The 16888-nt window shown below is 33.1% G+C and overlaps 1 protein-coding gene across 1 annotated transcript in view; it reads left to right on the top strand.

The window, feature by feature from the left end:
- Positions 1-16888, top strand: part of LOC106869127 (nucleolin) — a 20265-nt gene that overhangs the window by 1988 nt on the left and 1389 nt on the right. Inside the window, exons 2-12 of the mRNA XM_014914690.2 lie at positions 818-1012; positions 6811-6870; positions 6957-7101; positions 8191-8297; positions 9863-9992; positions 12082-12203; positions 12788-12874; positions 14321-14391; positions 14795-14871; positions 14997-15074; positions 15362-15495. Of these exons, the coding sequence (XP_014770176.1) occupies positions 829-1012; positions 6811-6870; positions 6957-7101; positions 8191-8297; positions 9863-9992; positions 12082-12203; positions 12788-12874; positions 14321-14391; positions 14795-14871; positions 14997-15074; positions 15362-15495 (1195 nt within the window). The 5' untranslated portion in view covers positions 818-828. The remainder of the gene's footprint in view (positions 1-817; positions 1013-6810; positions 6871-6956; positions 7102-8190; positions 8298-9862; positions 9993-12081; positions 12204-12787; positions 12875-14320; positions 14392-14794; positions 14872-14996; positions 15075-15361; positions 15496-16888) is intronic.

Genomic DNA, 16888 nt, shown 5'->3' with positions numbered 1-16888 from the left:
ACGTTTAAAAATCCGATTTCTTAAATATTTAAATTCATTCTCCAACTTATTGATTGCGTTTGGTGAAAAAACTAGCGTGGAAAAAATAACAATTTCTTTTTCAACTGTATATTTTAAACCATCTGTGTTGGTCGTTTTCGTTGGTTTTAACCGTTTTCATGTAAAACCACGCCGTCCTTGTGTACCGCCATTTTATATTCATAGTTCATTATTTTCTCTATGCTTCTCTCAATAGAAATTGAGCATTTCAGTTTAATTTTATTTAGCAAAAGTTACTGAATAAGAATACTGTTTCTTTTTGTCTCCATTTTTTTTAAATATTCGTTTAATGCCAATACGATTTGGTTAAAACCATGACATTTTCGAGAGCCACTCGTACATTTATCCCCCTCCCCCATCCAAATTTTTTGTCTGATAACTGAACCTTCTTTCTATTGTATATAAAATCTTTTTATGAAATGTAATTGTATTTTTAATACAAAAAAAAAGTATTAATATAGGTCTTAATATGAAGTCGGCCATGTTTTGAGTAGATGAATTTTTTTTCTATCTCAGCCTGAGTGTAATTTAATTTTAATGTCTGTGCTTTATCTAAGTTATCACGTTTCTCATTACATACATTAACTCATAAGTACATCTGACATATTTTAAACTATTTTCTGGAGGTTTCTGTTGTCAGATGAATTTGATATATTTCTTTTACGTTCTCATGTGTGCACACTCACGCGTGTCTTTTCACGTGGCCAGTCTCAAAATTAGCTGTTTCTATGTGCCACTGCCTGAATATATAAAGCGATATGGTAAATTTTAATTTTAGGCTGTCCGATAATGTCTTGTGAAGAAACCACTGACGATATGTATGTGGGTGACTGTGGGGAAGATACAGCGAACCAGTCTGAGGCGTATTCCGGTGAGATGCCTCAAGATGATGCAGAGACAGCAGGAAATGAAGAACAAAACGACATTGCCCAGTCCAATGAAGAGACGCCGATGGAAGAAAGTACTGAAGCCGGTGAGTTTTTAGTGATGCATATTAGCCGTACTGGTAAGATTTGTTCCATTTTTTGTTCTTTATGCTTGCATTGTGTCCGGATTAGTGGACAGTTCACGGAATCTTTCTTTTATTTATGGCTTTGTAGCTCGAGTTCTTTTAAATTAGCAAAATATTCGAACATTAGAAAAAGGTGAAACTTAATCATTTAACATCCGTTTACCATGCTGGATGGATGGATGGATGCCCTTTCTAACGCCAACTACTCTATAGTATGTATTGGCTGCTTTTTACGTGGCACCAGCTCTGGTGAGATCGAGTTACTAACGTAAGAACCCCTCCAATTGAGAGGGGAGTAGTATCGTGGGAGGTGACTTTGCGATGCGTGACCAAGTTTGAGGGACAACGATAAGTTTCATGCATTAAAGTTTACCTCAGAAGAAGTAGGGGGAGAAATGTGATGGTGGGTGTATACTCAAGTTACATTGAGTAAAATATGTAATTGCTGATATGATAGCAGTACGGGTGGGTTGAAGTAAAATTAAGAGTTGTAATTGTTAATTGTTGTCTACCTTTCAGTGAATCCTACATGAATAGCTGATCAATTACCATGTGTAACCCTGCATGTATAGAATTAAAGCACTGAGCATTTAGTTATGTGGATCATTATGGCAATGTGGGTATATGGGGATTATTAATTGGTTATAATTTTAAATGCACAATAGATGTTAAATGATGAAATCAGCTAAATAATAAACTGTAAATAGTATTGAAAGCAGGCTTACATTTTGTTCTGTATTTGGTTAGGGTATAATTGGATTGAAATAAAGTGCAGAGTGGAGAAATTAATGCCACACCTCATTACTTTGGGTGCATACTAAATGTTCAGGAGTGCCTTGATTAATGTAGGATATGGGATAGACTTAATTGTCATGAATTATTGTTGTTTGACAGAGCATAGGCTTGTCCTGCATAAAATGTTCTAAAAATGTTCACTGAGGATGAAAAATAACAAGACAGATATTGTATTGTGATAATTGGTATACTGTTTTAGTGCCCATCGGAATGTGACTGTCCAGTATGCTGAGTGTGATAGCTGGACATTAGTTTTCTGTGTTTCACTGCTGGTTTGAGTTGCATCCTGTTCCATGTGTAAAATTGTAATAGACAGTATCATCTGTCAACTATAGGAATAGGAAATTGTGGGTGATGACTGGAGATTGGTTAGGGTTTGAAGAGTGGTTATAGTGAGTGGGTCAATATGGGTGAGGGTTGATACTTGTATAAGTTGATAGGACGGTAGATGACTACAGAATGGAACAAAGAGCACTCAAATAGTAATTGTAATACAGTAGACAAGGATGAGAGGAAGAGGTTTTTTTTTTTTTTTTTTTTTTTGGTCAGTTGCAAAAGTGTGAGGGGAGAGGCAAGTGTAAGTGCATAGGAAGAGTGAGAAATGTATGAAGGAGGGAGGGGCACAGGAGAGATGAATGTAAAAAGTAGCGTTAATGAAAGATGGATATCAAGTGGTTCCAGGCAGTGAGAAGGATCAGTGGTATTAGGGAAGCATGTAGTTCTAATCACATTTAATTACAGCAACAGATGACTGCAGTTAAGCAGGTGGAGGGTGTCAGCAACAGAAAAAGGATAGGTGGTGCAGGTAAGATAGCTCGAAATTGAAGGAACCCAGCTGTGCATATACTGAAGAGTCATTTCCCTGAAGACACAAATATCTTTTCTTTCCTATTTACTGAAACCTTTGCCTGCTAAGTTTGTCTTAAGGTTTCTTGATTCTAGGTCTAGCTTCCTTGCCTGGAATTTCCTGATTCCACTATAGATTGTTTATGAGAACTAGGTCATCAGCACATAAGAGTTCCCATAGACAGCCTCAAACTCCTGTTATGGTCTAGGACTATGATGAATAGGGGAGGACTGAGCTTTAAACTATTTCCATGCTAAATATATCACTGAAATCGACTTTCACTTATTGTATTTTTGTATGTAACTTATAGAGCTACAAGTGGAAATGGTAAAGCTCTTGCTTTGTAAAGTAAATCATTCCAAACAGATGGTTCTTTGTCATGGGGAAAATAGTCAAAATTTGGGATTAACTCCTTTGATACCAATACACACCAACCTCTGGTTCCATGTTACACATTTTAATGTTATTTAAAAACGATTTTCTGGAAGAATATTCTGTTCCAAATATATTGAAAAAATTCTTGATTTTCCAAATTAAAACTAGTGTATTTCGATTAAATGTAGTTTCAAAAGTTAAAGGTCACAAAAAGTCCATTAACAAAAAAAAATCCAGATGGGTAGAACATAATTTTTGTTTTATCATTGGACTGGCCATGCTGGGCTATTTCTTTAGGTTTATTGCTCAAATTGACCCTAATACTTAGAAATCTGGAACTTATTCTGTCTTTTATCACTGAACTAAGGATTACATCAATAAACCAACACTAGTTAACAAGCTGTGAGGGAGACACGTCTGTACATGAATATCTGCTGGCTTCTGAAGTTTCCATCTATTAAAAATTCACTCAAAAGGCATTGGTTTTTCTGGAGTATAGAAGACACTTGCCCAAAAGTTCACAAAGTGTGACTTGAATCTGAAAATATGTTGCAAAGCAAGCGTCTGAATTATGCACCTCAATATTTTTAAGTAATATAACTCCTGATAGGAATCTCTCTTCATAATGAGCATAGCTGTTGCTGTCCTTAAAATGAATAATTTGGTGAAGTATTTACTGTACAACTTCGTATTGAGGTTACATTTTCAGTAACTGAATATAAATGAAATTTCAGTTGTGCTTGTCATTGATGTTACTCCAGTTTTATTTTTCTCTTAAATTGTTACAAATTTTTATGGAAATCATTCAACACCTGTAACTATCAAGAACTAAAGGTAGTAGTTCATATATAGAATCTATTAAATTATAAAGAAACTATTGAGAACTTTTGCTGCAAAGCATCTTTTTCTTTGGTTTTGACAATTTCATGAAATGCATTAATCAAGACAAAATTATGATGATACATTGGTAATAACATTGCAAAAGTTGCTACAAGGAAATATACATCAGAAAAATACATTGTTGAAAAGCAGTAAATTGAAATAAAGATATTGTACATGCATTCAAATGAATTCCTAATTTTTGTTTAATTTTCACATGCTGAGCAAAAACAAAGAAGTGCTCAAATTTTAATATTGTTTAGTAAGTCCTGAGTAAGACTGAAAAGTGGGGAAAAGAGAATAGATGAAGCAACTAAGAAAAATTTTGAAACCCTGTCATTTTTGTTGGAATATTTAGATTTTCCAGCAATTCTAAAATGTTTTCCAAGCTCTGGCTATCTTGGTGATCAGATTGTGATTTTTTTTTCTTTCTTGGAAATGGGTTAGGGTCATGAAGAGCAGAGCCCTCAAAATTAGTGGTTTATCAGGAGCTGTTTTCCTGTAGACTTTGTCCAAATGCTTGCATCAGCAGAAAAATTACAAGAATTGGTACAATCCATCCAGTTAATTATCTGCACTTTCTTGGCCTATCCAATTTCACTTGCAGACTTGGGCCAAGGCACTGCTCAGTGGGATTGCATCTTGATCTACATGCTGTTTCTTAACCTCATAACTATGCTTGTGCTGACAAGGGTATGCATACATTCACTGCTATTCTTGCCACCTTAACCAATCTTATAGGTAGTTGTTGGGAATAGTTGTAATCATTTTCTCATCTTATTTTACCGTCATGGTAGCTGAGATACTATATTTTGCCAGATTCATAATCAACAAACTAACTTTCAACACAGTTGGTGCAAAAATTAAAATCCTAAATGTAATTTGAGCTAATGATGGAGCTGCTGCGGTTGCTGAATTTTTTAGAAATAGGCAGATCTCTTGAGTCATCTTTAAAAAGAAAGCACATAGGAAAATGACCTAGAGTATATCATAGTGGAGTGAGATGGCTGGAATGCTTTGGGAAAGAGATCTGCTTGATCAAGGCCAACTGGGGGCTCAATTTGGTATAATTTATTGATTGTTTGCTAAAGTTTTGGGCAATGTCTTGTGTGTGCTAGGATTTTGAGGCTTCTCCAATTATCTTTACATATACTGGATGCAGACATTTTTGGTAAACATTGCAACGGTTTCGGGTTTGACCATATGTGAGTGAAACTTGCCAGAAACATGTTGGTGGAACCATCTAGTTCTTGCATGGTAGACTTATTTGTTGTCTAATGTTACATTACCAACTTGCTCTTGAGTACTGTTAGCCGAGTTCACTGTTGCAATCATTTGGGATAGGTCACTTATGAGAATAACTTTATTCCTGGTTAGATTATTAACCCTTTTATTACTATATTTTATTTAAATACACTCTTTGTGTCAGTTAATTTTTGAAACTAATGAAGAATTTGGTGAATACTTTGTCATTAAACTGGTGCTTAGAACATAAATTATAACATTTTAAGAGGTTTTAAGTGAATCTAAAACAGTAAATTCATATAGAACCAAGAACTGATTTGGGTAGGTTCATATTTTTCTACATGGAATAGTTTTTGAGCTTTAGTTTTTTTCCCACAATTTATCCTTAACATTATAAACACACACACATTTGCTGAGTAGCTTGTCATTGCTGGACGATTTTCACAATAGAATGCCTTTATTTCATTTTTTCTTTATTCCATGTCAGATCATGTCTTTTGCAACGGATAGGCCTGGGGCAATTTGTATGATGTCTCTGTTTTTTGTTCTTTAATATGTGTAACTGATATACATAATCTCACTTCTGTATATTTTTCATATAGGTAGTTATAAGTTCTATAATTTTACCCACTATTTGGTATTGTGCTAGAGACATCTTAGCAGTCTATTGCCTTAGGTTTATAATTGCATGCAGTTGGTATACCTGAATTTGTATATTTACTAAATCTCACCAAATTGATTGTAAAGCCAGCTGCTACATGCTTCCTAATGATGTAGGGTTTTTTTGTGACCCTTTCTGTTAATCTTTAGAGGTTTTACTTGCAGGCCTTTTGAATACTTAAGTGTCTTAATCTGCATCAGTCAAACGGATCTCAGTCAGATGGAATTAACTGAGATTTTAATATTTCATTGATTATTCCATTTTTCATAAATATACTTTCAAATAGATATTTGGGAAAGTTATGTCATACGTGAGATTTCCTTTCAACTATTTTTTCATGTATCTTATTTTTACATTCTGGTTTTTAACTGATGCAGTTCATTTTGTGCTGTTGAACTTGGTTTAAAGTTATCAGGCTATTTTAGTTTTGTTTGGAATAAGCGAGTGAATAAATCATATATTACAGTTAATATTATTTTGCAGGCTTATTTTTCTGATTATTTTATTTATACCTAAATAACATTCTGTAAAGGATGTTGAGGATTGTATGGTGGAACTTTTGTAATACTTTAAAACTTCTTTTTGGTTGGTCATGGAGGGACTATCAAATGGAACCTACCCTCTAACGAAAAGGAAAAAAAAAAATTTGCAGTTTTTATTTTTTCATTGTTGAACAGGGGTTCTCGACCATGAGTGGGGTGTGTTGATAATGTAGGTAACTGAAATAATTGTACTTTCCAATAATACATAATATTAAATAGAAACCAAAATGATTGCTAACTATAGTGGAAACTTGTTTGCCTGGTTGTGTAAAATTATGAATTAGATGTGGTATTGAGAATTAGCTCATTATGTTCAAGTAGATTCAGAACCATGAGGTAGAATAGTTCTAAACCTATTAATAATAATAATAATAATAATAATAATAATTTTATATTTGAAAAATTACTCTTCCAGATAAAGCAGATGGCGATAAAGCTAAAACTGAAGAGGAGGATGAAAACACTTTGAATTTGAGTGAGTAATGTTTTTGCTTTTTTAATACTATTTATGTTTAATGGATGTAATCAACTTTTAATGTGAACTTTTCATTCCATTTTTAGGAAGACCATATCCTAATATGTTCACCATATCCCGGTTGCAGTTAGAAGATATAAAAATTGCAGTGTCTGAGCTATCACAATTTTGGGATGATACGACATGTTTGACTATCCGTTACATAAAAGAAGAATCTGGAAATCGGAAAGGGTATGTGTATATGGTATTGGTAATGTGATGAGTATTAATTAAAACCTGAGTGGAAGTATTAGCTCCATAATGACCTTGTTAGAGCCATATTTGCAAAACTAACTCCAGTTAACTAGAGCCAACTGCTCATAAAAAAAAAAACCTGCAAGCCAGGTGAATATGGTACTCACCAAGCAGTAGTATAGATAACTGGCTGTGAATACTTTTTTTCATTGCTAAAGAATATACCACTCAAGACAAGTGATCAGGATTTTAAGAGCTAGATGGCCTGAGACACTAAGCAGCTGGTGTCCAGAAAGATTATAGGTATGTTCCATGAGAATAGTTACTAAATTTTAAGCAGTGTTTGGAGACTGGAACACCAAGAAAAAAATTGTGAAAGCTGAAAAAGGCTTGAGAGCAATGTCAACATTGCAATTGTTGAAGAAACAAAAACCTGTTCTTGAAGAGGCAGGGATCAGTAATTGGAGCTTTGAGCTCATTTATCTAAGAGAATGATTGGCTGGTCATCATGTTTATTTAGGAGACTTCCATTGATAAGAGTGCTGGATGTGTGGTAAAAAAGGTTGTTGAATCCATGGGAAATTTGTCTAGCAATTCTGATGTGTCAACACTACAGGAGGATGTGCTCTGTTGCAGGTCCTACTTGAAGTTAGCACTATGTATAATGTGTAAATTGGTGGTACTGTTATTGGTAGATATAAAATATTAGCTGTTAAATGTGTGTATAAAGTGTAGGTGATACTAAAGATGATTTGAAGTATAGCTGTTTATTCAAGAAAATTATTTTGAAGACAATTTTGTCATTTTAATTTTGTGTTTTCTTATGTTGGCATGGCTTGAACAGGCATACTTTTGTGTGTGGTTCTTATACTGTTTATTCTTCCTACTCAACCATTTTACAGGAATGACTGGGTTAATTAGTTGTTTAAACTAGATAATTAGACCTGCATTTCTGAATTCAAATTATACCATCAATTTTACAGAGTTGATACAATTGGGCATTAGTCAAGTATTTGGTTGAAATAATTGATTTTTGCCCACAATATTTATGGATGATGCTTAAATAACAGATCGTTATCTTTGTAGATTTATGCGAATGAAATTCGCTTCTGAAGCTGAAGCGGAAGCTGTGTTTAATAAACTGCCCAAAGAGATAAATGGTAAACCATTTGTACGGGATCCAGCTGAAGAAGGTAATTTTTCTTTCGTTTGAAATGAAAGATGACTTTTAAACTTTGTTCTTGTGAGAAATGTCAGACCGTTGTTTTACTTTTGTAGTTACATTACATCAATACTGGGTTGATAATGTATTGCTACTTGTAATCAAACAACTAGAAATGCAGAGGTTTAGACTGTTGCTAGGATTTTTGTATTTCTGAAATGTATGTGTGTATATCTTTTCTTAGGTAAAGCTGGAAAAGATGGCGAAAGAAGAGGTAGGTGTTTGATAGTTTATAAAATCTGAGTATATTTGCTTTTGTAGCATTCAGAGGTCTGTATTTAGTTTAACTGTATGATACTTGAATGTGAACTCTATTTGTAGGGGTTTTGCTCATTTCTGTGGTTTTAGTTAAGTCAAATCTAGTGTCATTCTAGAATTAGTGTAGCTAGTAGGTTGCAAAAATGAGTATAATTACTAGAAACTAAACCTGGTATACAGAAATGAAATGGAATTACAAAGTTATGGACTAGAAATAGGAAAATTAATCTTAGAAGTAATTGCCTATTTCTGGAATGGTGTTCCTTAAAGAAGAATGGATACTTTGGGAGAGAGGGTTGTTGTTAGTGTAAATCAGTTGTGTGAAATTTAGTAGTATTGATTGTTTTTGAATTCAGATTTTATTTAGCTTTTTTGTTACTAAAATAACGAGAACATAAGAGGGGAATTTGATTTTTCTCACTGTACCTAACAAACATAGTTTCTGGTTTTACTCTTAGTTTTGATGCTGGCATTTTTTTTTAATCATTTTATCGTACAGCTATTTAAAATAACTAGTCAACCTGTTTAAATGAAGCCAAATGATTTGGCTAATTATGAAGTTGATTTTATTTTTTAAAATGTCAAGATTCAAACTTTGTTTTAAAATCAATTCTTCATTGCATCCCCAGATTAATTTGAAATTTTTTTTTTTTGTAATTTTTACATTTTTCCTTATAAATATTATTTGCATTTTTTTGTGTGATCATTTTTTTGATGTTTTAAAACATTGATGGTATCTTTTAACCTAAACAAAAACTGGAAATAAAAAAAAAAAATAAAAAAAACTATAGTTTAAATAAAGTAAACTTTTAAAGTTTGTTCATTACAATTAAGGATTTAGACAATTTTATTAAAATATTTTAAACTTAAATATAGAACTGGTTTTAAACTAAATCATTTCTATTTTCTTAGCTTGTGTAAAATATAAAATTGAAAGCTTTTATGCATATTTAGGTATTTAGAAATTTTTTTATTCAAGCATTTATATTTTGCATTTCATTTTAGTAAATGCATATTAAGTACTATTAAATATTTGGTCTTAGTACAGAAGAATAAGGAGTAATCTGTTTGACAGCATGGGAAACCATTTTTCCTGCTGGCTAAATGATTCCAGTTTTGTAGCTATTGATACCACTAATAACACTTGATGTCATTTGAAGAAGCTATTTTTTGTGACTTCTATGATTAAACTTGTTACAAATCTTGCCTGTTTTTGTTAATGCATCCTCATTGATCTGTTAAGACTGTCTCCCAATCGTAAGCACCTGACAATTTCAGGGAACAAGGAAGATTATTCCCTTTATGTCAACAACATTCCACAAGGAGTCACAGTCGAGGAGCTTCAGGCATTATTCCCGTCAGCCCGGAATGTGGTGATCCCACTTAATGAGGAAGATCAGAATCAGGGGTAATTTGTCAACCTTGTGCATTTACTTTTCTTCATTGGTACAGTTTTCCATTTACTGATGCCAATTATTCTGCTGTGATATTTTTGTGACTTTTGTCACTTAACTAAAGTTGTTTTCTTATTGCACATCTTTTAAGGATTTATATTTGTCAGGATCTTTTATTGATCCTTGCACCATTTTTCTGAATGGCACTATAAAAATTTCTGGAGGGAAAATCAAAAACACATACCTGCATACTCAAAAACACATCTCAAATTTTGCTTCAAGTTGAACCCTTTATTTTTTCCTGTGTATTTTTTGTATTTTAGTGCATATTTTTAATGTTTCATTGATTTGGATAAAAAACAAATTTGTATATTGAAAACTAGATTCATATTAGGGTTTTTTGTTTTTTTGGTTAAAATTTTTTGCCCCCATAGTTTCTTAAAATGTTCACATAATAATTCTACTAAAATTGTATTTGATAGGAATCTATTTAGATATCAGCTAATCTGTGGGGAGTGTTATGTGGGCCTTGTTGAATTGATGTTCAAAATGTTTTTAAACATTTCCTAAGGGACGAAGAAAAAAAAAAACTTACAAAAGTATGACAATCGTAATTAAAATTTTTTTTGGAAGCTGAGTAAATTTTTTAACTAATTTAAATGTTGATGGGCTAATTATATTAAATTTATATATGCCATTAAATACAAATCTTGAAAGAAAATGATTTTCTAAACTACACAAACTTGGAAATTGTGTAATCAATAGATGAAATAGGGACTTCATAGTTTTATTTCAATCCTTTCTTTAATGTATTTAGCTTTGTTGCTTCCCACTGCTACCTTGTATTTTCCTGTTCAGTTCTTAGGGCATGTAACATTTAAGCAAGTTTCCCGCTTAGTAGTTATGGGTAAAGTAAAACACTTCACCTATTAATGTCATACACGTAGATATGCACAGAAATCCATTTTAACATCCTAATGGTTTTGCTTTGTACTGCCTTAGAAATTTCTCAAAGCATAGTCTTCTATACACCTATATTTTCAATAAAAATAGGTAAATATATTTTTAAAAATTCATTTAGTTTAGCTTTTTAAAAAAATACAGCATAGTTTTTCTTGGGTGAGAAATATAGATTAACTGAATCAAAGAATTTTTAACTCTCTATATTTAAAGAAAAAATAGGTCTTCTGAATTTTAGTTTGATATTGTGTTATTTCAAGCAAGCTAAAAAAACAACATAGAGGTCCCCTTTTGGTTCACTCCGAACATGTGGGCTTCTATGTAGTCATTTGACTTGCCAGAAAAAGACTATTGCTCTTTTTGAAAAAGCACCTTTTTCAGTGGATTTAGATTTTGTTTAAAATGTTAGCGGTTAATGTTTTAATTAAATAGTAGACCAAGCAGTATTACATATTCCCATTTAACCCTTTTGTACCAGTCAGCTTAATGAGTTGTTACACTAAATTGAAACAAACGCAGTGTTTTCTAACAAATATATGGTAAAAGAATTAACATACAAATGTAAAAAGTGGAGAAACAAATTTAAAGAAGGAAAGTCTAATCTTGTTAGAGTCAATCTTACAATATAGGCTTTTATTTTTATCTTTTAACTACTTCATTCAGTTTAATGAATCTAGTGCCATAGATACAATTATTGCTGTTTTAAGTGGAATTGATTGTGGCAGGTTGTTTTTAATGCAAATTCATCAGCCTGGGTATTAGTGTATTTAAACTTTAAATCCCTGTTATACATTGGGTAAGACATTCTACTTATGCCCCTTCATCCTCTAGAAAAACAATTGTCATTTCTATGTAAATCTGAGTATCGGTATGAATTCTGTTCAAATCATTTTACAGTTGCAAGCCATTCAACCATGAAATGTTCTGCCATTTATTTACAGCTGCTTTAATTATACTGTTACTGTTCACGTTGCTAGACCAGTGTCTGAACTTTCTTTACAATTTTCTCCATTAACAACTAAAGAATAGTCGTCTAATTTTGTTCTATTGCTTATATTAACCAAACTTCTCCAAAGTTCCTTTTCTTTTTTTGTTTATTAATTTGGAATTTTCTTTTCCCACCCCTGTTTTTTATCTATTTAGTTATGCCATGGTGGAGTGTCGCAGTCGACAAGATGCTGAAAATATCATTGCTGAGAATAAGGATCTGCAAATTAAAGACAATACATTAACTTTTGATCTAATTTCTCATGCATCGAAAGAAGGTAAGCATTTAATTATTGCAAGAAGATATGTTTTAGGCAGTATCTACATTGATGACAATGAACTCTAAATTTTTTGGCTCAGTCATTTGTAGTATTAAAATCCAAAATTTATACAGGTCATTCATGATTAATATACAAGTGATATCTCTAAAGAGGTGTTAGAAGTAGTAGCATATATATTAAGTGCTTTTGCTGATGTTTTCAAGAGCGGGGGGCTCTGGGAAGTAAACAGCAAATCCCCTGTAGAATTGGGGGTGTATGGAAGCCATAATTAAGTTCTTAATTTTGAAATGTGGTGGCGTGTGGATTTTAACACTGGCAGGATCAGAGATGATCTTGTGGAGGGATTAGGCATAACTAAGCAAGTTGCCAAAGATAGGAATCAATCCTTATAGAAAGATTATTTTGGCTGAGCTATAAACTAACACAAGAATGCATTGTATTGGCAAGACATTGTTCATGGTGACTCATGTTTTTGGTGGGGATTGTTCATAGATTTGAAAGCAAACTGGTGCTGAAAATGTTGAGACTTCAATAATGTGGATTTAAGACTTGGAAATTGAAAAAAATTTTTCTCTTAACAGGTGATAAGAAATCTAAATACCAGAACAATCAACAGAAAGGTCGTTATGCCAATTTTTCACACCGGCGTAAGAATCAGTCTAAAAAAGGTATGTTGTAACAATACTTACTCTTTTACTTGTTTCAGTCATTTGACTGTGGCCATGCTGGAGCACCGCCTTTAGTCGAGCAAATCGACCCCAGGACTTATTCTTTGGATGCCTAGTACTTATTCTATCGGTCTCTTTTGCTGAACCGCTAAGTTACGGGGACATAAACACACCAGCATCGGTTGTCAAGCGATGTTGGGGGGGACAGACACAGACATACAAACATATACACACATACATATATATACATATATACGACGGGCTTCTTTCAGTTTCCGTCTACCGAATCCACTCACAAGGCTTTGGTCGGCCCGAGGCTATAGTAGATGACACTTGCCCAAGGTGCCACGCAGTGGGAATGAACCCAGAACCATGTGGTTGGTAAGCAAGCTACTTACCACACAGCCACTCCTGCACCTATATTTAATATATTTTAATATTTCTTTATTGCCCACTGGGGGCTAAACATAGGAGACAAACGAGGACAGACAAAGGGATTAAGTCGATTACATCAACCCCAGTGTATAACTGGTACTTATTTAATCAACCCCGAAAGGATTAAAGGCAAATTCGACCTTGGTGGAATTTGAACTCCGAACATAACGGCTGACAAAATACCGCTGAGCATTTCGCTCAGCGTGCTAACGATTCTGCCAGCTAGCTGTCCTAATATTTTAACATTACCTTAATTTTAATAACTATGCAATTACTGCTACAGTCATTGTGGTGTTCCTCTTGATAGGATACAGAAAACTGTTTACTTAGGCACAATATATACAGTAGTAGCATTTATTCCAATATGCAAATGTCCACATTAGCTGAACCCAAAACAAATATAAAACAAAGCATTTTAGTGATCTAATTTTTTCAATAAGTACCAATTGGATACTGGGGTTTGATATCATTGGCTTACCCTATCCCCTGAAATTGCAAGCTTTGTACCAAAATTTGAAACCAATTTTATGCCTAAGACTGTCCTAGGATTTTCAGGTTAAAATCATGCTCAGTCCAAATAGAGCTTTCTCAATCATCTTTGAAAAGCACTTAGTTCCCCAGCTTACCAGCTCTGGTCAAACTGTCCAACCCATGCCAGCAAGGATAATGGACATTAAATGACAACCTTATAGATTTTGTGTAAATAATTGTAATTAGTTTCTCATGACAATGGCAGTTGTAATGCTGATTTGTTTTAAATCCAATGTAAGACCATTTAGATGGTGAGGTTGTTTCTCATTTTCAAAACTTTGTTCTATGCAAGAATTGAATGCAGTCTCTTTCTCACCAGTGTAATTGTTCTTGTTGTTTTTCCTGTAGTAATCATTCAATATTAAAAATCTATTAAAACGTTGCTAAATTTCACGTTTGGGATTCAGAGACTTAATTTATTGATGTAACTAGTGCATACATAAAAATAAATGTTCTAATTTTAAAAATTTACTTTTTCAGGCAAGAGACTGCAGCAGGTGCAACAAAGGCAACAGAGATGGTCTCCTGAGCGCCGACCAGGTAGAAGAGGAGTAAGTTTCTTTATTTTTCTTTCTGAATTTACCATTTTCCACCCTTATTATAGATCCATGTCTTTTATGTATTTGGACATGTTATTTGTATACCTAATGATTTGGGTTGTATGGAAATTCACCCGTTGTCCAGATAATTTGACATTTCTATTCTTCGTATAACTTCCATTCTTTGAAATGAGTCTAAATAGATTAGAAATTATTCATATGAAGTTAGGCTGAGAAAGCGTAACAAAACCTATGAAGTTAAGAAAAATTCCTAAAATACTTCAAACATAAGCCTGCAATGTTCTTTGGCTTTGACAATTATTTTTATAATTATAATTCCAAATTGTTGAATGCATTTAGTTGAGATATAAGATTATTTGGTTCATTTTATGACTTTTCTTTGTGATGATTTTAGCCTGGACAATTTATACAAGGTGGACGTATGGATCGAGGTAACCGAAGACATTTGATCGATGGTGGTAACAACAACTGGTTAGTATGGTTATAATTTGGATAATTTTGTGAAGTTTGAACTGTTATATTGATTCTGTTGCCAAAAAAATAAAAAATGAAAGTTTTTCTAAGTATATGTATAAATTTATTTCTTTTACTATTAGGACCCAAGGAAGCCAAAATGTAACTGCAGCACTTTCTCAGACCAGTGAATTATTGAAGGGTCTGACTAGCCTTTTAGGGTGAGTATTACAAAAGGTCTTCTTCTTTTTGAACAGATAGTTCTGTAAATTAGTGCTTAATTAAAATACAGGAAGTATTTCCTTATGGGAAAGCATTTTGTAATGAAACAAAATTTAACTTTGCAGCATCAGAATGTACAAAATAGTTATCTTTATCAAAATTGAAATTTGTAGGCTAATTAGTTTATAAACAAGTCTTAATTTCACTCCTAATTATTTATAATAATGTATATTTGTATATGTTAACGTTATTCAGTGGTAATTTTCTGATTACAATTTTATTCCAGTCAACAATTACTGAATCCAAACCAAATGGGTGGTCAGTATGGTAACCAGTCATGGGGTCATGGACTTGATCAGAGCAATAGCTATGGCTATCAGTCTGGTAACAGAGGCTATGGAAATGACAGCATGAACTATGGTAATTATTGATTCCAAGTGGATTTCTATTTCAATGATTGTACTGAAATATATTTTCTCAGATAATGAATTGAGTGAAGAGGGAGTGTCTCTGTAAATTTTGGGTTGTTGCTTTTGTTGGGTTCACTTAATGCTCAGGTAATGATTTTCAAAGCAATATACTTTTGATAATTTAGTTGATTAAAGATATTGTATTAAGCAGGGCATCTAGCAAAATTGTAAAATATAGAAACTACATTTTTCATTGTTTCAGATTATCATAAAATTTTGTTGGGCATTTTTCTAAAGATTAAATTATAAAAATGTCACTTGCTGTTTGTTTTTGAAAATGTTGTATTGCGATTTGAATTGTCTTCCTGAAATGCTGAATTTTATGTAATGTTTTGTGATATTAAAGAAAGCAGCTTTAAGTTAAATTGTACGAGAGTAGATGGATGCTTCATTATAAATTTTGTAAATATTGTGCCAGTTTATTTTTTGACTGAAATGTAATGTCCTTGTTATGGAAACCGTCTTTTGAAGATTGATTTGATTTCCTAAACTTGAGTCTTACAAATAAATACTAGGGTGATTAGCAGGGAATGTTTGGGTTTGACATTGAGCCAGTTTGGGTGACATGGTAAAAGCTCACTTTAATTAGTGTGTGTGTTTATCTCCATCCACATTAAAATCAAGACTAAGTGAAATTTGAATGACTTTATTGCCTGATGTATATATATCTATACTATATATAAAACAGATGTGTGTGTAATCGCTTTTCACGTGAAATCGACTTCACCAAGTGCTTCCATACTTGTGATGCGTGAATAATTTGACCTCGGATAAATCTTAGGCCCTTCATTTGATTTTTTTAATTAAAAATAAATAATATTGCTTTATATTTAAGATTCACTTCTTTAAAAAGGTTCCTCAATGTTAACTTCCGGTATTGACTTAACAACGGCAAAAAGCTTCCATCTCTATTTTGTGTGTGAGTCTGTATGAGAGAGAGAGAGAGAGTAAATACTACATACACACCGCTCTCTCACTCTCTCACACACATACACACGCACCCCTTCACTCACTCACACTCTGTCTCTTACAAACACACACATACATAAATGTATACAAACATATTTACAAAGACGTGTGTATGCGCACGCGTGCGTGTTTGTAAGACAGTGTGAGTGAGTCAAGGGCTGTGTTGTCATATGCATACATCCAAAGATGTATGTATATTTATGCATGTACGTATACATGACAACAAACTTCTCTCACTCACACTCTGTCTCTTACAAACACACACATACATAAATGTATACAAACATATTTACAAAGACGTGTGTATGCGCACGCGTGCGTGTTTGTAAGACAGTGTGAGTGAGTCAAGGGCTGTGTTGTCATATGCATACATC

Source organism: Octopus bimaculoides, chromosome 5, assembly GCF_001194135.2.
Source record: "Octopus bimaculoides isolate UCB-OBI-ISO-001 chromosome 5, ASM119413v2, whole genome shotgun sequence".
Lineage (NCBI taxonomy): Eukaryota > Metazoa > Mollusca > Cephalopoda > Octopoda > Octopodidae > Octopus > Octopus bimaculoides.
The sequence above is the reverse complement of the archived record's forward strand: the minus strand, read 5'-3'. Positions and strand labels throughout refer to the sequence as shown.